This window comes from Coffea arabica, chromosome 2e (assembly GCF_036785885.1).
Source record: "Coffea arabica cultivar ET-39 chromosome 2e, Coffea Arabica ET-39 HiFi, whole genome shotgun sequence".
Lineage (NCBI taxonomy): Eukaryota > Viridiplantae > Streptophyta > Magnoliopsida > Gentianales > Rubiaceae > Coffea > Coffea arabica.
The window spans coordinates 9848083-9869412 of NC_092313.1; the positions used below are offsets into that span (position 1 = coordinate 9848083).

The window sequence follows — 21330 nt, forward strand, 5'->3', positions numbered from 1 at the left end:
GCGTGCAAGGCCCAAGAACCCTTTTTTCTTCTCTTCTCGAAAAAATATAACCCAAAATCGCAAACAATAAAATGAACATTTGCCATAAAATCTATAATCAACTAAAGAGTAACTTTTCGTTGATTCTGATTATTCTTTGTAATCACTTTTCATCATCAGATTAGCAAAATCTAAAACAAATGAGAACAAGGCTTATACGTGCATGTAATTTAAATCCTTTTGAACCCAAAATCGGCATTAACTCTATTTACATCCCAAAAGGACAAACCATTCATGTGCTGTCAATGAACAACAAAATGAAGGAAAGCTTTTGTTGTTCAATACATAACCAACATCTGCTGGCAAATAGTTAGACAATGATCAATCTTGTTGAATATATACATATACATATATATATATATTGCTCTGCTTGATATTAATAACATGTACTAATCAGGGAGATTCTATTTCTATCCCAAAGAGTCTGTTCCTGAATAGTCAGAACAAACCAGTTTTGGGATTGAGGGAGTAAAACAAATTCTGAGGAGTTGGGCCTTTGGGCGTGCATTTCTCAATGGACCACAGATGAGCTACATATAGGGCCACTTGGAATTGTGTTTGTGGGAATGCAAATGTTGCAGCGAATTCTGTCGAGGAAGATCTGGCCCAATTATGGTCGTCTTAAAAATATCCAATCCCAACTGAACCCAGGTCATTTATTTATTTATCGTAACAAAGAGGCATTATTGTAAGAAACGATTTCCCGAGAAGAAATTAAAAATATATGTAATGTGCGTGTTTTGCTGTTCTTGGGTGTGACTTCATTGCTACGATTGTTACCGTGCAAAGTCAACTGTAACGCCATTTTGGCTTCACCCTCCTTCAGGGTGCATGCGTCGCCTTCCCGGCATTTGCGTAGAATCCCCGAGACAGAATTCAGGCAAATAAGAAATAAAAACAAAACGGATGCGGTAACTGGATTGTGGTTTCTTATTAAAATTTTTTTATGTTTTTTATGATTATATTTTTTAATCACATTTTTACCTCACATACATCAAATCATTGTAGTGCATTTTTCTATAAAAGCTTTAGAAAATACCAAACCAAACGGAATATCGAAACTAGTTTGAATGTGTTTAGTTAGACCCTCCAATTTATCACTTGGGATCAGCGGTGACATATTTTGAGTGCCAATCCAATGCCACCTCTAATATTGCGCCAAGTGTTCTGCTATTATTTGCATTTTAACTTTCTAATAATTCAAATTTGTTTGGTAAATGAATTAGATCGGTCGGTTAATTTTGGTTCAAAGGTTTAGAGGGTAGAGAAAACTTATATTAAATCAAACTAATTTGAATTATTAGAAAGTTAAAATGCAAATAATAGCAGGACACTTGGCGCAATATTAGAGGTGGCATTGGATTGGCACTCAAAATATGTCACCGAGGATCCAAGTGCCAATTTATACATATTGAGCATTTGTCTCTCCTCTCTCATTGTTATGAGTCAAACACTATAATGTTCAAACTTGATTTAATTTCTCTAAGGAGAACAATTGTGTTTAAGCTCACCTTATTTATTTTGAGTTGAATTGAAACAAGTATTATGGATATTCTAAGAGATAGTACATTTCCTTTTTTTTTCCTACCATTCCATCATTTGATAATTTTACGTACAATTACATAAAACAAGTGGAACCAACTACTCCTCAAGTAGTTAGCCACCAGAAAGGGCTTCAAATCCTCTGTCCCCAAAATAGTCTCTGTCCCCTCTGTCCCTTATTTGTACAGCTGCCACGTGTCCCTAACCTTTTGTTAACCCAAACTCAAATAAATCGATAATAATCGGTTTACAAGTTTTATTAACTCAAACTCAAACAAACCGATAATAGTCGATTGACAGGTTTACTCAATGGCTGATTTTACAGATAACTCAAAACTATTGAGTAATTAATTTTAAATCATCGCATTTACATAATTACAAGATGTAAAAAAATTAGAAAGAGCTAAACTTGTTTGTTAAAAATTATGATCAACAAGACTCTTTTTTGTTAAAAATAAATTTTAAAAAAGTTTTGAGTTATCGGTTTGTTTGAGTTTGGGTTAACAAAACTTGTAAACCGATTATTATCGTTTTATTTGAGTTTGAGTTAACAAAAAACTAGGGACACGTGGCAGCTGTACAAATAAAGGACAGAGAGGACAGAGACTATTTTGGGGACAGAGAATTTGAAGCCACCAGAAAGAGTTTTAAAAGGCTATTCCTTAAGTATAGGTTAAGGGATTTGATCTTTTAACTTGCATTCTTGTTTAGAATTTTTTGAAAATTTTACCAACGGGTGCAAAGGTACCCGTCTGGTTCAATATGGCGATTAGTCCTCTACTCCTCTCTGAGTTTTCCATTAACCTCCTCGAGTCCACCTCTTCCCCTTAGTATTTGGTCCGGTGGCGCTTCAGTTTTCTCCGAATTCTCCACTGACCCCTTTGAGTCCACCCATTCCCCTTAGTATAGAGTAGGAGTAAATGTAGAATAAAATTTATCTTGTCCGAAACAAAAACATAAAACAAGTGGACTTTTAAAAAAAGAATATCAATATATCACTTTTTTTTTTTATTGAGATTCACAGATCAATTGTACATCTATGTGTCTGGATATAAAATTATTTTAAATTACCTACATTATAAATGCACTTTTCAATTCATTTTTTATATTTTTAATTATATGTTTATTTCACATACATTATATTATAAAAACATTATAGTAATTATTTTCAAATAATAGATTTAGACAATATCCTAGCCAAAAGAGAGCAGTGCATTTCTTATAGTTCACTTTGTTCATTGGGATTTCAGTTACACCCTTGGTGCAATATTATACCCTCCGCCTCCATCATCCATTAGACTTGCATGCCAGAATGAGGAAAGCTACTTGGAACATTTTACTAGTCCACGAGACAAGAGAAGAATACTAAGGGCAAAAGAGATGCTCGGTCTATTGGAAAATTATAAGCTTGGAAGACAATCAAAAGTATGAAGCTTTCCAACTAAATTATTTGTAGTTAACATTTTGACATATTTGTCAAACAATAATTAACTTGAACTCAAACACAGTTCTCGAATAAAAATAAAATTCTCAAACTCAACTCACGCCAACCATTTTAACAGAACTAAACTTAAACAATAATAAAGTTAAACTTAAACATAATTTTAATTCACTTAAAAAATAAATGAAAATGTAAATTATTACTGGAGTTTGGTTTGGCTCCATATCTTGGGATTTGTAAATATCTTAAAAACAAATTCGTGTTATACTATGCTATAAACATGTTATTTAATTGCTTAAACATATTATTGAATTATCATTTTTTTCATGTATATCATTTTTTTTCTCATACGTGTCTTAAGATATAAGATCATTCAGGAAGATATTTAAAAACAATAACGTGTTTGGATAGTGGATTATTTGTTCTTTTTTTTATTTGCTTACATTATCAACACATTTTTTAATATCATATATATCACATCAAAAAAGTATTACAGTATTTTTTTTTAAAAATAATCTCAAATAATTTGCTATACAAATAATATAACACTTTTGTGATGGATGTTTATACGATAATAAGTTAGTTTAAAAAAATAAAAAAGAAAACTAAGAACACATTTATAATGTAAAGTAATACTAACATTATGCAGAAAAATTGGGCATCCAAATTGAATGAATAGAACTATAGAAGGGAAAAGCAGTCCAAATAATTTTCAGAGCTATTCAGACCATGGCCATGATTCTTGCATGTGTCCATGATTCTTGTTGTTATACAGGGCCTGTTTGGAAGTGTAGTTTTTTAGCAAGTTTGTATAAAACTAGTTTTTTAACAAATTTTGCTACAGGAATTTCAAAAAATTTCTGAAAATTTTTTACCTACACACTTCAAAAATTTAATACACAAAAAATTTCCCTTCAACTTTTCTTCTTTTTCCTCCCTCACCCAACCCACCATGCTAGCCACTACCTCCACCACCTCTCCGGAACCGGTCACCTCAAAAGTTTTTTTTTTTTTTTTCTGTCCCTCTCCTCCTCTCCCCTCTTCCCCTCTCCCTTCCCCGCCACTCTCCCTCCTCCGCCACTCTCCCCCTCTATAGTGGGTGAATGCATGCCTGGACAACATTAAAGCCATGGAACAAACTCTCATGACTACTCGAACGCATCTGATACGTTCATCTCTCCCCTGCCACCGCCTGGTTCTACTACTAGTGCTACTACTTCTGCACCCATGTCACCGGAAACTTGCGGAGGCCGCCACCACCGGAGGCCAGTAGGCTCTACTCCAATCAAGCATTGGTATCACATCCATGCACATGCAACTCCTCAACAATGACAATGTGGTCATTTATGACAGGACAGATTTTGGCCCCTCCAATATTTCACTGGCCAGTGGCAAATGCAGAGATGACACCCAAAAGCAAGCCCTGAAAGTGGACTGCACTGCACATTCTGTTGAATACGACGTCGCTACAAACGCCTTTCGCCCCCTCATAGTTCTCACTGATATCTGGTGCTCCTCTGGCTCCCTCATGCCTGACGGCACTTTCGTCCAGACCGGCAGCTTCAATGATGGGGACCACGTGCTTCGACTTCCTCTGGCGTTGGAGTACGAGGGGGAGGGGAGAGGAGAGGGAAATGGGAGGAAAGGGGTGGCGGTGGAGGGAGAGAGAGGGGTGGCGGGGGAGAGTGGAGGAAAGGGATGGTGGGCAGAGGGGGGTGGCGGGGGAGGGAATGGGAGGAGTGACGGGCCGAGGGGGGTGGCAGGGGAGAGGGGAGGAAAGGGGTGGCGGGGGCGGGAGAGGGAGGGGGGGAGAGGAGAAAAGCAAAAAATAAAAAAAATTTTGTATGCGTTTGCAGAGTTCGGGAGAGGGAATAGGGGAGGGGGAAAGGGAAGGGAGAAGAAGTGGGAAGGGAGGAAGAAAAAGAAAAAGAAAGAAAGAAAAAGTTTTTTCATCTTACATAGATGTTTTATGGATTATTTTTAGATGCATTTTTAAAACATATTTTTGATTATTTTTAAAATTTATAATACATTTATAAATATTTATAAATAAATATATTTATATATTCATATAAAAATAAATAAATGTATTATATTATACATAATAAATAATATAAATATATTTATAAATGTATAAATGTATATGATTATAAATGTATAAATTATAAATGGATATTATATAAATGTATAAATTATGAATTAAAAATTATAATTTTTATATTTTTATATTTATATACATTTATGAATTTATAATACATTTATAAATATTTATATATTTATATAAAAATATATAAATGTATTATATTATATATAATACATAATATAAATATATTTATAAACATATAAATGTATATTATTATAAATGTATAAATTATAAATGAATATTATATAAATGTATATTATAATTTATAAATTATAAATTTTATATTTTTATATTTATATACATTTATGCATTTATAATACATTTATAAATATTTATAAATAAATATATTTATATAAAAATATATAAATGTATTATATTATATATAATACATAATATAAATATATTTATAAATGTATAATTGTATATTATTATAAATGTATAAATTATAAATGAATATTATAATTTATAATTTTTATATTTATATACATTTATGCATTTATAAATATTTATAAATAAATATGTATTATATTATATATAATACATAATATAAATATATTTATAAATGTATAAATGTATATTATTGTAAATGTGTATAAATTATAAATGAATATTATATAAATGTATAAATTAATATATTATAAATATATATAAATATAATGTATAAATGTATAAATGTATTAATATAATAAATATAAATGTATTAATGTATTAATATTGCATATAAATGTATAATTAATATTATGTATATTAATATAAATCTATAAATCTATAAATGTATTATATTATATATAATACATAATATAAATGTATATTATAAATATACATAAATATATATTTTATACATAAATGTACATTTATATAAATGTATAATATATATAATATATATAATATATATTATGTATATATTAAATATATAATATATAATATATAATATTTATATAAATGTATAATTACATATTTATATTATATATAATTTATATATAAATGTATATTATAAATATACATAAATATATATATTATGTATAAATGTACATTTATATAAATGTATAATATATATAATATATATTATGTATATATTAAATATATAATATATAATATATAATATTTATATAAATGTATAATTACATATTTATATTATATATAATTTATATAATATATAATATTTATATAAATATATTATAAATATATAAAAATATATTTTATATAAAATAAAATATTTATAATATGCATAAATAAATATATTTAAATTATTATAATATATATATCCTATACATAATTGAAATATACAAATTGAAATAAACATATTAAATATGTATTTAGAGTTGTTTTTGATATATTGTTTGGATATGGTTTGTCTTTTTGGAGTTGTTTTTGAAATATACATTTACTGTAACATTTGGGATGTGAAAAACAGTTTTTCAAAAACAGACCAAAAAACAAGGAATCCAAACGGACCCAAAGTTTTTCTACAATTTCTACAGTGATCTAAAATAAAGTTTTATATAAATACTCAAAAAACTCACCTTCCAAACAAGCCCATAGTTTCACTCGGGGAAAAATACAACTTGTAGTAAATGGCAAATAAGTAACCCAGTGGACTTTGGGCCTTGGGGAAGTAATAAATGGTAAATCGTACACGCAAACTATCTTATGGCCACAAGCATACAACAGCAATCTGGATAGGAAGTACCCTCTATCTATCTGTCCGTCTATCTATCTTCTGTTCAGCAATCAGGCCCTTTTCTCTCTCTCTCTCTCTCTCTTCCCAAATCAAATCCAATTGTTTTGTTGAATAGAATACATCAGTAGTTCACCTGCAGCACTCTTCCCATTATTCAAAGCCGCGTTTTTCAATTATTACCACTCACATACCCACGTCCGTAAGCTGCCCTCCAACCCACCCCCTTCCTAACGCCCCCATAGCCCACCCCTTTCCCGTTATACAAATACCCCGTACTATTCCTTGTTACTCTGACTTTTTTTCAGCTTCCTATATGTTCTTCGTCCTCTGAGGTATGCCCTTGGATCTATATATTTTTTTCCATTAGCCATTTTGAATGAAAGATTGGGGCTTTTTTAAGTTGCCTGATTGAATTTTTTTTGTTTAAAAATTCCCTTTTGCTAGTGGGTTTTAGTTTTAACTCTGTTCTGGGCTAATTCTTGATTAAAATGTTGAGGGTTAGTAAATACGACGAATACAAACGGATTATAAATTGAGATGGGCTTTTCTTAATTGGGTGTAATTTGTTATAAAGATTGGATTTTTATTATATGGTTCTTGTTTTTCTTTCGTTGTTCTACTTTATGCGCTTACTTCACATATCTTCTTGATTTTGCATTGCAAATTTAGGGTTAATGGTCGAGCGTGTTTGCCGCATTTTACATCAGGAAGCAGATGTTCTAACGGTTCATGTTCACTTTACATGTTCGTGAAAAGTAGTAGTTCTGATTAAGGGCTTTTCCTCTTTGCTTAATATCAGCTAGTTTTTAGGTTCTTCGAAGCTAAAGAAGTTGTTTCAGTTGCTCTTGTTGGAAATTGACTTCTGTTTTTGAACTGATATAGCTTTTGGCATTTAAAATTTTGAAACGAAAGTTTGTTTTCCAAATCTAATTTGTTAGAAAGACTGAATTTTGATTGTATGGTTCTGATTTTGGCATTTAAAATTTTGAAATCAGAAAGGTTGTTTCCAAATCTAATTTGTTAGAAAGACTGAATTTTGATTGTATGGTTCTGATATCTGCCCCCTCAGGCATTGCTTTCTTCTGCCTTTCTCCTTACTGTATGCTATTGCTGTTAAGCACGCATTGACAAGTTGGGCTTAATTTTTTTTTTCTGGGGAGCAAATAGCTTGCATTGACAAGTTGGGGTGAATGGTCATGTATATGTGTAAATCTTACATTGAGGTGCAGACGCTGCAATGAAGCATTTGTTTTGCTCTGCTTCTTCTTCTACTTCTACTATTAAGGGGACTTTCTATTTTGCAGCTGATTGTTTTTTGTAACATAGGAATGGATGCATCCTCATCTGCATCTGGCTTATGCTTTTACCTTACCTTTAAGCTCAAGAAAACTGATTTGGAGAGGCTACTGTCGAGTTTGGTTCTGGAAATAGTTTTTGGCGTTTCAGAACCTTGAAAACGAGAATACGTTTCAAAATTTCAGAGTACTTCTTTCAAAGTCACTTTTCGTAATTAGTTTGACAACTGCTTAACTGATTGATTTTAGTCCCTAAATTTTGGTAAAGGAAGGATTTTGACTTTTTTTTTTTGTATAGGATGGAAAATAAGAATCTTAATTACAGAGAATTTTAAACTGAGATATTAATACAGTAATTGCATACTAAAGAAAGAGCAAGCTGCTTGCTTCTTTATATGTACGCTTTGCGTGTATCGAATTGCATAGCTTTTTATCTGATATATTGTGGTTCTGATGGTTTTGCAGTAGCTTTACGTGTTCCTTTGCGCGTGTCCCGTCCTCTTCTCCAACCTGCCTTGAATTTGTCTAAAGTATAAAACCCACATACATATAAAAAGATGAACATGGAGGTCAAGCTATGGAATGACAAGCGTGAAAGGGAGATGTATGACAACTTTGCTGAGCTTTTTGCAATTGTAAAGGCCACCGAGAAGCTTGAAAAAGCTTATGTTCGTGACATCATATCACCAATCGAGTATGAAACTGAATGCCAAAAACTGATTGCACATTTTAAAACCCTGTCTTCAACATTGAAAGATACTGTGCCCAACATTGAGCGATTTCATGACACATATAAAATGGACTGCCCTGCTGCCCTTAATCGGCTGGTTACCTCAGGAGTTCCTGCCACCATCGAGCATCGAGCTGCTGCTGCGATGTCAGCCACTACCTCTGCTGCTATAGTGGCAGAATGCGTGCAAAACTTCATTACTGCTATGGACTCCCTGAAGCTAAATATGGTTGCTGTTGATCAGGTACATCCACTTCTTTCAGATTTGTCTGCTTCCTTGAATAAACTTTCAATCCTGCCCCATGATTTTGAGGGCAAGACAAAGATGAGAGAGTGGATAGCCAGGCTGTCAAAGATGGGAGCTGCAGATGAGTTGACAGAGCAGCAGGCTCGACAACTTCACTTTGACCTGGAATCGTCTTATAATTCATTCATGGCAGCATTGCCTGCTGCTGGAACTTAGCTTAAGATTTGTGAATATCGCAAGTAAATGGGAACAACTGGCTTTTTGCTTACAATTTCTGTTGGGATTCAGCTTTGAAATGGCCCTGTTTTTAGGTTGTAGAGTCTTGAAGCCAAGTGTCTCTTAGTTTGTATTGGTTAAGAAGTGGAAGTAGTGGCGAGTTAGTTTGGATATGGTTCTCATGGAGATTTTGTTGTCGCTGGGCAGTCTAAATGTTCAAGGAAGGTGGTAGAGAAAGAACATTCAATTTGGGACCTGTTTAACATATGGTAAAAACCACAGGTTGTGGGAGCTATTCATATAATGATATCTTGCACATTCGTTGAGACTCTTTCGCTGCTTCCTTAAACAGGTCTTCGGTGTTATTTTTGGGCGAAAGTAGCTGATGGTAATATGAGCGAACGTCGTTCCTTTAGCTTGTAAACAGATTTAATGGCATTCAGCATTGAGCGAGACCTTCTGTCAACAGATTGTTGCATTTTGACAACTTAAAGTGTGGTTTTTTTTTCCTTTCTTGAAACAAAATATAATCATGACAAAATGTTTGTGCACGTAGCTCCCTCTGTAATTTGGCAAGGGACAATTTGTTAGCTTGCAAGTAACCACGATACAATTGTTGTGCTTTGTCTTGTGTGTAATACAATTATTCATGTGTTCGAATTCAGTTTTTGGTTGTCTATGGGAATGATTGAGACTCTTTGCCACACTTGAATGTGCCCCTATAACCTCTCATTTCCTAGTTCCTTCTTTCTGGTCTCTCTTGAGAAACGCATTGAATTGCTTTCTCATTTACCTGTTACTCTTTCAGGTAAGAAACTCATAGCTATTTGGAACTGTAAAGTTGTGTTCTATCGTCTTTACAGGCATTTTCCAATTTCAACGAGTACTAATCTTTTGATGGCCCAGAACGGTGTCAAAATAGACAATACAACGTTCAAGGTTTAGTATAATTAATGAAGATAATCAATGGTAACTCGATAGAGAATAGGATTCGGTAAGAAGACCCTAAAAAAAAAAATATATCCGACACCATATACAATTGTGATTACAAGAAGAAGGATATTGATTTTACTTTTCAGATAATGTTTGAATTTTGTTATGCAGCAGGTTCTACGACTCGATGTAACACTGAAAAAATGTAATGTGAACGCTTCACGAATAAGAAACTATACAAAATATGAAGAAGTCATTGTTTGTCTTGCGCTATACATATATTACACAATAACGGAAAGTATGAATAAGAAACTAAAAAAATGTGAACAGCTCATCGTTTATCTCGCGCTGTACATATATTACACAATAACGGAAAGTATGGCTAAACTTATTATTCCAAAAATAAGTTCGAGAAGATATCTATGTTTGGATAGCAAATTTTTTCAAAATATTTTTTCGCTTGCAGTATAAATACATTTTTCAATCCATCTTTTTATATTTTCACATACATCACATCACAAAAGTATTACATTAATTATTTTAAATAATTATTTGTAATCATATCTGTGACTTTTTATTACGTTAATTAGACAGCAACACCATAATCCTTGATTAAATCTACAATCACCCCATTTTATGAAGTTGTAATTAAAATGAAGAGTGAGAGCATTTTTATACTTTTAGTATTTCAAGTGAGTAAAAAAGTCAAAGACAAGTGTGATTAACATACAAGGAAGTGCCATTAATATTTTCTAACTTTTAATACAAATTTCTCCTAGACGCACAAAATTAAAGGCTCACGTAATATCTATTACTGGCATTAAGCTCTGTAAAACTTGAATAAAAAATGGCTTTTTCAAACGAAAAGAAGAATAAAAAAAATGATGAAACCAAAATTCAACACAATTTTAAGCTTATCTAAAAATTGAAAAATGAAACTTAATTAGCATGATATCCGACTTCAATGGACTCATTTGCAGTTGCACCCCTGAAACGTAAAACCCCACTTAACAAAACTAACATAAAGAAAAAAAAAAGAAAAAGAAAACCCCCCTTTTTCTTTTCACTTTTTTTTTTTTGAAAAGCAAAGCATATAAGAGTTTTACCACGTGGAGATTGGAGAAGGACAGATTCAGACAAGCATCACATCACAGCCGTTAATCTAAAATCAAATTATCCTTCCCCCTCCAGACTCTTGACACATCTCCCCAAAAATATAAATCACGTACCACTGTACCAGTATTAAGTTATGGATGCAGCATACACAGTAAAATCGTCTCTGCAACTCTGCAACTTTTATGCTCCTATTTTCTTTTAAAAAATTCTCCAATTTCGCAAAACCCTTCTCCAATGGGCAGTAACGGCCGTTCGATTCTTCCCGGCACCGATGGTATAAAACCCTAGCCCTATCTCTATTCCTCTTTATTTTTTTCTACAATTCATTGATCGATGAATATTTCGACCGCGAATGGTGGCGGCGGCGGCGGCGGAGGAGGAGCCGGAGGCGGAAGCTTTGGGAACTCGAACAGGACAATGGCAAACGATGTCGTTTCAAAGCCGGTTGCTACTTCAATTTTGGACAGGTTTAGGGATATGTTGAAGGAGAGGGAAGATGAACTTAGGGTTTCCGAGGGCGGCGACGTCGTTTTGTTGAGTAGTGATGACGTTGTCAGGCTTTATGAAGTGGTTTTGTCCGACCTGGTTTTTAATTCCAAGCCTGTTATTACTGACCTTACGATTATCGCCGGAGAACAGAGGCGGCACGGTCAAGGCATTGCGGATGCTATTTGTGCTCGGATTATTGAGGTAGGGTTTTGTAGGAGTAGTTTTGGAATATGTTGTAAAAGTGCTCTCTCTCTGTCTCTTTTTTTTTTTTTTTTCGTTTTCTTTGATTTGTACTGGAGTGTAATTGAAGTTATAGAAGCTATAGTGTTTCAGATTAGCGCTTGTATTGTAGAAAAGTTTCAAGATTTGCATTTTTTTCCCTTCTTCCCCCCCTCCCTCTCCTCTCTTTTCTCGCATTCAAGTTTGTGGTTGTGGGGTGTTTCAGACAAATGGAGCTCTCAGTTTTTTCCATAACCAGCGCATAGATTAATTAAACTATGATGAGAGAACATACTATGCAATAACTGTTCAATAACAACGGGTAATTGAAGTTTTGATGCCTTGACGGTTTTCAAAAGTCTGATGGACATTCTTGACCACAAACTCAACTAAGAATTAGAATCTAAGACCGACAAAATGAACCTTTTAGGGGAATTACTGATTTTAAACGTCAGAATGTGGATGACCCTAATACGTATCTAGTTTAACTTGCTTCTCGAATGATGGAAAGAATCACCCTTAGATTCTACAGAAAAAAAGATGTTTCTCTTTGCAATGCTTTGAGAATTAGCAAGAAATATTTATTTGGTTGGAAAGACACTACTTTTATGAAATCTCGTCCTTGTGGTACTTTTACTATGCATTTGATGCAGGCTAATACGTATAGTTAATGATGCTGTGTGCTTTCAGTTTGTTTTTCACTTGTATATGCTAAATATACATTTGTATTAATCTGTCCCAATGCCCCTCACATTTGCCGAGAGTTGGCATTATACTTGTTGAATTCATTTAGTGATGAATCTTTAGTTGCCAGCAGTTTGTAAACTGTCAGGTGCAATCTGTAAGTCGTGGCATCATATTGGCCGCTTGCATTTTCAGATCAAGAAATAGCCTGAATAGCAATTTAAGAACTTTAAAGCAAGATAAACCATGACTGGGACATGTCACTATTTTGTAAAGCATGTAGTCTTTCTATTTCTCCTATTTTATTCTGTTGATAAGACATTCTTTTGCTGTTTGCATTTTGCAGAATTAGTTTTTTGTGCTCAAAATTGAAGAAAACTTATATTCTCCTCCTTCCCCACCAGCAACAAAAAAAAATGAGAAAAGAAAAAAGAATTAAATTTGGTTGGTAACTTTTGTGTATAACATGCAGCTTTTTCATTTCAAAATATGTTTAATCTTCATGATGTGTAACCTGCTGTTTTCAGGCCCCAGTTGAACAAAAACTCCCGTTTTTGTATCTCCTGGATAGTATTGTAAAGAATATTGGAAGAGATTATGTGAGATACTTCTCTGCTCGTTTGCCAGAGGTAGGCAAATTAATTGGGTCTTTTAAACTTCAGGAAGACCTTAATTTTTTCTACTATCTGACGGGACCCTATTTATTTCTGCTAAGGTCTTCTGTGAGGCATATAATCAAGTGCACCCCAACATGTATCCTTCGATGAGACACCTCTTCAAAACCTGGTCGTCTGTGTTTCACTCGTCTGTACTCCGGAAGATTGAGGCTCTTTTGGAGTTTTCCCCCCCAATGAATGATCAACCCTCCAGCTTAACTTCAGGAAGAGCTTCTGAATCGCCGCGGCCAACTCATGGCATACATGTAAATCCAAAATATTTGGAAGCAAGACGTCAGTTGGGGCATGCTACTGCTGATGCTGTAAGATTTTATTTTACCTCTTTTTTGTCCTTTATGTTTTCTTGTCCTTATGCCTTATATCTATTTCTGAGTTATGCACTAGATCTTGGCGTGCAGTTTTTGCTTCAACTACAATTTTGTCCCATTACTGAGTATAACATTCCAATTGCGCTATGAGTTGTGTCTTTCCATATTTTCCTCCTACCAACTTGCCATAATTGTAGTTTCAGTCCTGGTTTTCATTTGTTGAAGGTGATACTGTGGAATTTATTATTGAATGCACTGTGAGACCAAGTCAGGTTTTCAAAGATTACTCCGTCCATACCATATTTTTTCCTCATGTTTAGATTTCTGTGTTTTTTATGCATGGTTGAGAGATAGTGGGGTATGGAGCTTGAGTTTCCCATTTTACCCACACAAAAGTGGGTTGGATAGTCAATTTTCATCGTAACAATAGGCAATGTGACCATCATTAATTTATGCGTGCTTAATTTTGTTGCTGCCATCCCCGAGTTGAGCCTGCTAGCTACTGACAAAACAATTTTCTGGTGTATCCCATGCGGCTTTAGAAGCTTTGCAAATAATGAATGCAAAAGTTGATTGCCCCGCAAACTTCAGAAAAAAATAGTTAAAGTAAGGCAGGAGTTGGAAGAATATTTGCTATTCTGGGTAAGTGACAATAAATCTGGGACCTAGCGAAAAGGAAAGGCTGACAGTTTTAATTGGATGGAGGGAGTACTTATAAATGCTGAAGTTGTTGATGATTTATAGAAAAATGCTGGTGTATCTGATGCATTAGTTAGTATGCGATTCCCAGAAGCCCATGCTCTATGTGTCTGGGTAAATAAGGCGCCCCAAGATTTATCTGATATGCGTGTCTAAAAATGGAAGCCCAGTGATCTCTGTTCTCTTGGGTTGGGCCACCTTAGAAGGGTAAATGCAAAAGCTGTGAACATCATGCTGGCTTACTTTGTGGGAGGTTGTGGTCTTTAGAATGCATAGAACTATGTCATGCTTAGGTTTTGATTGCCAGGAGAAGTACCTTTTCTTGCTTGTGTGTTTGGTTTACAAGAAATTTTTAGAATTGTCACATCTTCCTGTACTTCTTGCAATTTGTGTCCTGTAAAATTTGCACAATTCTGTATGAAAAAATTGGTTAGACAAAAATCTGGTAACTACTGCTAGTTTGAAAAATTTTTCTAGTTAAACAACCATGTAAGAAGGTCTAATTTCCTTTTCCTCACTTTCCCACACTCCACTTTTTCTTCTATTCAAGTAAGTGTCATGATGCTAATATAATTGGATATGCATTCCTTGCCAAATTCTAATAATTATTCTGTGGCATCATTTGGGAAGGAAAAAGGTGCCAGCAGTTTGCGCTTCAATTTTTTAAGCTACAAGTTATCTCTTCCTCAACCAACATGAGATTTTTGTTAGAATTTGGGAGTGTGAGCAGAAAGTTTATATGCGATGCATCAATTTGAGCATGGAGATTTGAATCTGCACTTTACCACTTAGAGTAGCATTTTCTGGGTAACTATGAGGATGGCGTCTGGTAATTTCTTTGGTTTGCCATTAGTTATCAATCTGTGGAAGTAACTAATTTATATATTTAGCAAACTTTTGGTTCTCTGCATAATTCTTTAACTTTAGAATCTGGAACCCATCTAGAGCTTGTTTTCTTCTTTCCCCTCCCCTTTGTCTGGTGAACATTGTCATCATGATTCTCTCGAGTTGTTCCATTTCAGGTTTCTTTTCTGATGTCACATTTCAGTTGTAAATATTTACCTAGTAATTGTGAGCAAGGCAACTAGTATTTTTCTTTGGTCCGCCAATAGTTATGAACATGTGGACCTCACTCGATTTATTTATTTATTTTTTACCAAAGTCTTCTATTACAATGGGGTTTTTACTTCCCCCTAATTCTACAAGTTTATGATTTGGAGTCCATTTAGGGCCTTACTTCCCCCTTTGTCTGCAGACAGTGTGGTCCTGATTGTACCTTGAGTTGTTTCATTAAGGTTGCATCACTGATATCACATTTGAGTTGTAAAAAAAAAGCGGTAGCTGCATAGTATCTTGTACATCAACCATTTCTTAAATTCGAAATCATTCACTTGTTGACTTGCACTGGCACTCAAGAATGCTGATATGGACTGTGAAGTTGGAATTGAACCTGGTACTGTCGTGGCACCATATGTGTGTGTGTGTGTGTGTTTTTATTTTTATTTTTAAATAAGTCTTATAATGCTGATTGAGAAATAATTAATTCTGAGTGTCTGCTGAACAATATTTAGTGGTGTGGGGACATTTATGGTATCATGAGAGGGCTCTTTTTTCCTGTGTGGTTTTGTTATGTTCACGTTTATAAAGCATTCTTTGAAAGTACCATGTGTATCTTTTCACTTATTAAATATTTAACTGCCAGAGGAACTACCATAAAATCTGACATTTTGGCAAAAATCCTGCTAGTGGATATGGTGAATTTACTTTTTATAATGCACAGTTAATCTCTTGACAGGCTGTAACTGAGAGGTTGAGCTTGAGGGATCATACAGACAATACAGCCTCCGGCCTTGGTGCTGTAAAGATGATCCGGCCTTCGGCTGCCAGGCTTGCTGGGTCGTCTTCTCCATATGGAGTTAAGCATGGCAGGTCATTATCTCCTTCACTAGATAATATTGCAGTAGATGGTTCTCCCAGAAGAGCAGCTGAAAAGGCTTCTCCATCTCAGTCTGGATTTGAGTATGGCTTTGCTAGAACTTCTGGCAGACATGAAGAGGCAAGTGATTGGCAAAGGAATACTTTGACCAATGGTACCAGTGTGAAATTCGAAACTCCTGCATACAGATATAACAATGGTATCGACCTCGATAGGCCAAGGGCTTTGATTGATGCATATGGAATTGATGAGAGGGAGAAGCCACCAAGTCATAAACATCTTAAGGTTGATCACTCCATTGTAAATGGTATCAATAAAAGTGCATCTTTGAAGACATGGCAAAATACCGAGGAGGAAGAATTCAATTGGGAGGATATGAGCCCAACTTTAGGGGATAGTAGTCGGAATAATGATCTATTTTCATCATCCATCCCACCGTCTGCAAATTTTAGGACAAGACCTGGCTTTAGAACGCATCCTGATCCGCATTTGGCGACTTCAGACTTCAGAAACAACTTTTCTAAGCAGGCCCAACTCCCTATATTTAGTGACTCGTCACCGTCTGAGAATGTTTCTGCAGTCAGTGTATGGCCATGCTTTGTGTTTCTAATATTCCTTTTTATGGATTTCTGTGCTATGTTCTATATTGTTGATCACAGTTTGTAAAATCAGTTGACTTGCATTATCAATTTTAGTGTTTGCCAACCACTTTATTGAGTCTACAAATGTTTATTATTCATCTGACTTGAGAGAGCATTGTCCTCTTTATTTATCCTTTACTTTGAGCTTTGTTGACTCTGTATTGCATTACACGCCTTTGGAACTTATTGAGAAGACTCTTTTGGTGATCATAATAATTTGATGTTGTGGTAGATGTAGATCAATGTAGCAGTTAAGATGAAACTTCATGATGAGGAATGCTTCCTTCAATGAGTCAGAGGTTGACCATTAATAAGGAATACTTACTATTAGGAGACACACTGATATTTAAGGGGAATTTCTCATAGATTAATTTTATAGACTGATTTCTTTTTGGTTACATAATTTGAAAATTGAGACACAACTTGAATTGTATTTGATTCTTTTTAGCAGTCCGTTCGTGGAGTGATTAAGAAGGTTGCTGGATTCCGCGATGAGAATAAGCACGTTTCTAGTTCTCATTTTCCAAAGGATGGTTTTAGTATGCCTCAGTCTCATGTTCGGTCATCTCAGCAACATTTAAGCATCAAAGGGAGTGGAAGGAATCATCAAATGTCCTTTTCAGGCATGGGAATAGCACCTTCATCTGAATATAAGCCTCCTTCAGTCAGCAATTTTCCAAATGCAGATCCTCGAATTCGAGGGCCCTCTGCTGTTGTATCAAGAATTGGTTCTTCTGGTTTTGCTTCATTAACTCCTGAAATGCAGTCAATTGCAACACCTGCTTCAATGGGAGTGCCACCTTCTGTAAATATCCGTGCTTCTTATCATCAAGCTTTGCTTGCTAGTCCTCCAATGCATGAACAAATCGGTTATCAGCCAGATGCAGTTGGCCATCAGGGTATGACTATGCCTAATTTCCCTGGTCAGCAATTAGGTTCTATTGAAAACAATCCAGTCAGCATGCCTCAACCTTCAAGTCAACCTCGTGGGCTTATTCCTCCAAATCTGCAAGTTGGACCACATGTAAATCTATCATATTCGCAACCACAACCACTGCCATCCCAGGAAGCACGTCAGAATATGGTTCCACCTGTTCCTTATCTACCACCTTCTAATTTAGTTAGACCACCTCTGGATTATGGATATGTTCCTCAAGCACATGGTGTTCATGCTATCATGGGTGCAGGCTTGCAGAATGTAATTCCTAATGTCCAGTCGTCTATGCCTGTTCCCAGTATTGTTAATGCATCATTGAGTTTACCAGGGGTATCCATGCCTCCTTTACAAGGTTCCCGTCCTGTGTCTTCCACAATGATACATATCACTCAAAATCCTGGGCCAGTAGGACCTAATCCTCCAGCTGGTGGTCCACTTTCTGGTCTGTTTAATACACTAATGGCCCAAGGGTTGATCTCTTTAACAAAAGAAGCTCCCATGCAGGTATATCTTGCTCTGCAGTATCATCAAAGGAGTTGATTTTGTTTTCAATTTTCCAATCTTGTTGAACTGTCTGTCATTCTAAATCGTGTCATTTGATGTACAGGATTCGATGGTCCTTGACTTCAATCAAGATACTCTTAGGGTGCGTCATGAATCAGCAATAAAAGCTCTATATGCTGACCTTCCCAGACAATGCACAGCTTGTGGTGTTCGCTTCAAATGCCAAGAGGCTCATAGCAGTCACATGGATTGGCATGTTAAAAGGAACCGCAAGTCTAAAAACAAGCAGAAGCCCTCTCGTAACTGGTTTGTGAGGGTTGACATGTGGCTTAGGAATGCAGAGGCATTGGGAACCGATGCAGTTCCTAGCTTTTTACCCATTGAGGATGCTGTGGAGAAGAATGATGATGAAGAATTGGCTGTTCCTGCTGATGATGACCAGAAATTTTGTGCATTATGTGGAGAGCCCTTTGATGATTTTTATAGTGATGAGACTGAGGAATGGATGTATAGGGGCGCTGTCTACATGAATGCACCAACTGGTTCAACAGCTGGAATGAACAGGTCCCAGTTAGGTCCCATAATACATTCTAAATGCAGGTCAGAGACCAGTGGTGCTTCTGCTGAAGTTTTGTCAAAAGATAGAGGGGTATACATCTTTTACCTTCTTTTCTGAATATGAAAGACATCTGTTTGTTGCTTGGTCAATATCATTGTCTAATGGGTTCTTTGATATTGGAAATGCTTAAAATCATGCGTGGGGCTCTCTGCTGGTGGTGGGGTGAGTAATTATGAATTTAAAGCAGTAACGTCTTGACAACTATGTACTCTACATCAACTTAATTTTTTGGGGTTTGCAAGGACTCCCTAGTTTAGGAGAGATTAACTGAAGTCAATGATAGGTAGCTTGCTTCCTGTATTTTCACATTAATCAATTTAAGGCTGTTGGAACTTATAGCGAGTGCCTTGTATTCTGGGTAGATTTTTGGTGGTATGCTTGTTGCTGCAATGTGAGTTATGGTTCTTAATTATGTCTTGCCTTTTGTCTTATGCAGGGTTATACTGGAGAGGGTAGTGAAAAGAAATGAATGTGGAGTTAGCCTTATTACATCACCATCTAGGTTTGCTGTAACATCATATAGAGTTGCTTCATCTTAATAATCTTCTCTTCCGCTTTTTATGTACTGTGCCAGAATTATGTAAATGTATAGTTGGATCTGTACCATCCACATTTTTTGCAGAAAAAGGTGACATGATTTTGTGATGCATTCTTTCTGGTATTCTTCTTTTCTTGTCTAGAATTTAGACGTCTTTAGCTTTTCTTGCATTTTGTCGTCTTTGGAGAACACACGATATTAAGTGCTTTCTAACGACTCAGATGTACCGAACTTTGGGAATGTAAAATTTTCTTGGCTCAGCTGTTTAATTGGCTTGAGGGGGAGGGTGGGGGATATAATCCAGTACTTCGTGCTGTTCAATTGGAGTTTTGCAGGGGGATGAACTTGGAGAATTTCCGTGTATGTCTTGGAGGTGGCTTCTCATTGTACTAAGCAAATCGATTTGCTGGAGGCAAACGAACAGTACTACCGTGGCTGCATCTTTCGTTCAAGTTATGGTGTCCTCCATTTAGCGATGTTCATTCTGATGTTAATTCAATGTAATACTTTATATCGACTCAGTGACCCCAAGTTGGGATCTTTAGTCTTATTATATGCTTAATGCAGCTAATTAGCAAAGATATCCCTTATTTTTGTTCAGGATGTGCACACACTTATGTTATGGCAAGCGGAGCTTTGACTGTGAAGTCTTTTTAAGTGTTCGATTATTTACATCTCCTGGAGACTTTCTGATTTTGGGTTTCATTCTGCTTTATGATTTATTCCTATGGGACTAAGTGGCCTGCCTCCCCGCATATTTCCATTCTGTTGTCCTCTTGTCCTGTAGCCTGCATGTGCTGCTTGCTGAGGAGGTTGGGGGAGCCCTCAAACTCCTCTAGGCTGTTGCAGTAGAAGCGGGATTGGATGGAGGATACCACAGCCATTCTTGTGTTTGTCTTGCCAGAATGTATGATACTTGGTCTCTGCCTTGTTTCTTTTTTAATTTGGCACAATATTGGCGTAGATAGGGTTATTTGAAGGTTTAACCAAAATATAACAGGTATAAAAAGATCTGACTTAATGGCAAGAGGTAAACAAAATGTTTACAGTAATACTAGCTTGAAAAAAGAACAAAAAGACTAATGTGATAGAAAACTGATTGCCGGCCGCGTTCTCTAGGAAAGATTTATGGCACTCGTCTAATTATGTCACACTGGTAGTCTTCCATTAAATGGCTCTGGTCACCCCATTTAACCAGTTAGCATGGCTTTGCCTGTTTTGAAAAGGACATTCAAATGGATGGAAAGTTGCTTTTCATTTATATGACTCATAAACTTAAAATGATTTGTGTTTGGATAGTACATTATTTGAGATTTTTTGTTGTTGTTATAACGATCCATAATCTATCTTATTCTACAAAGAGGGGGAGTCTAAAGAAACTGTACAAGGGGCTAGTAGGTTTACGGGTCCAACTAGATCAAAGGAGTGTTTAGTCACTTTCTTTAGATTTTTTTTACTGCAGGACAGGTGGGGTTCAAACCCTCGATTTATAGTCTAAAGAGGGACTTAATCCCCTTTTTGGTAGCCACTATAACTTTTTAAAAAACTTCTATAGCACATTTTTAATGTGATGTATATGATACAAAAAGGTAGTTGAAAAATTTGTTGACGATGCAAGTAAATAAAATTTGGTAAATAATCAAAATTTAAATAAAAAGTAGGAATTTGTAAGATAGGTACGAAAGAAATAAAAGGC

The 21330-nt window shown here is 35.3% G+C and overlaps 2 protein-coding genes across 3 annotated transcripts; both read left to right on the top strand.

Annotated features, from left to right (window-relative positions):
* Positions 1-6853: 6853 nt before the first annotated feature.
* Positions 6854-9998, top strand: LOC113730819 (vacuolar protein sorting-associated protein 28 homolog 2). Its single transcript, XM_027255765.2, has 2 exons — positions 6854-7178; positions 8607-9998. Exon 2 carries the CDS (start codon positions 8699-8701, stop codon positions 9332-9334), a length of 636 nt encoding a protein of 211 aa, XP_027111566.1. The 5' UTR covers positions 6854-7178; positions 8607-8698; the 3' UTR covers positions 9335-9998.
* Positions 9999-11542: 1544 nt separating this feature from the next.
* LOC113730820 (polyadenylation and cleavage factor homolog 4-like) lies at positions 11543-19745 on the top strand. 2 transcript variants are annotated; one of them, XM_027255766.2, is made up of 7 exons: positions 11543-12073; positions 13303-13404; positions 13491-13754; positions 16255-16980; positions 17485-18477; positions 18581-19126; positions 19533-19745. In XM_027255766.2, exons 1-7 carry the CDS (start codon positions 11717-11719, stop codon positions 19563-19565), a joined length of 3021 nt encoding a protein of 1006 aa, XP_027111567.1. In that variant the 5' UTR covers positions 11543-11716; the 3' UTR covers positions 19566-19745. The 2 variants fall into 2 exon arrangements, with proteins under 2 accessions (XP_027111567.1, XP_027111568.1); XM_027255767.2 differs by having other exon boundaries at positions 11544-12073; positions 17488-18477.
* Positions 19746-21330: the final 1585 nt, after the last annotated feature.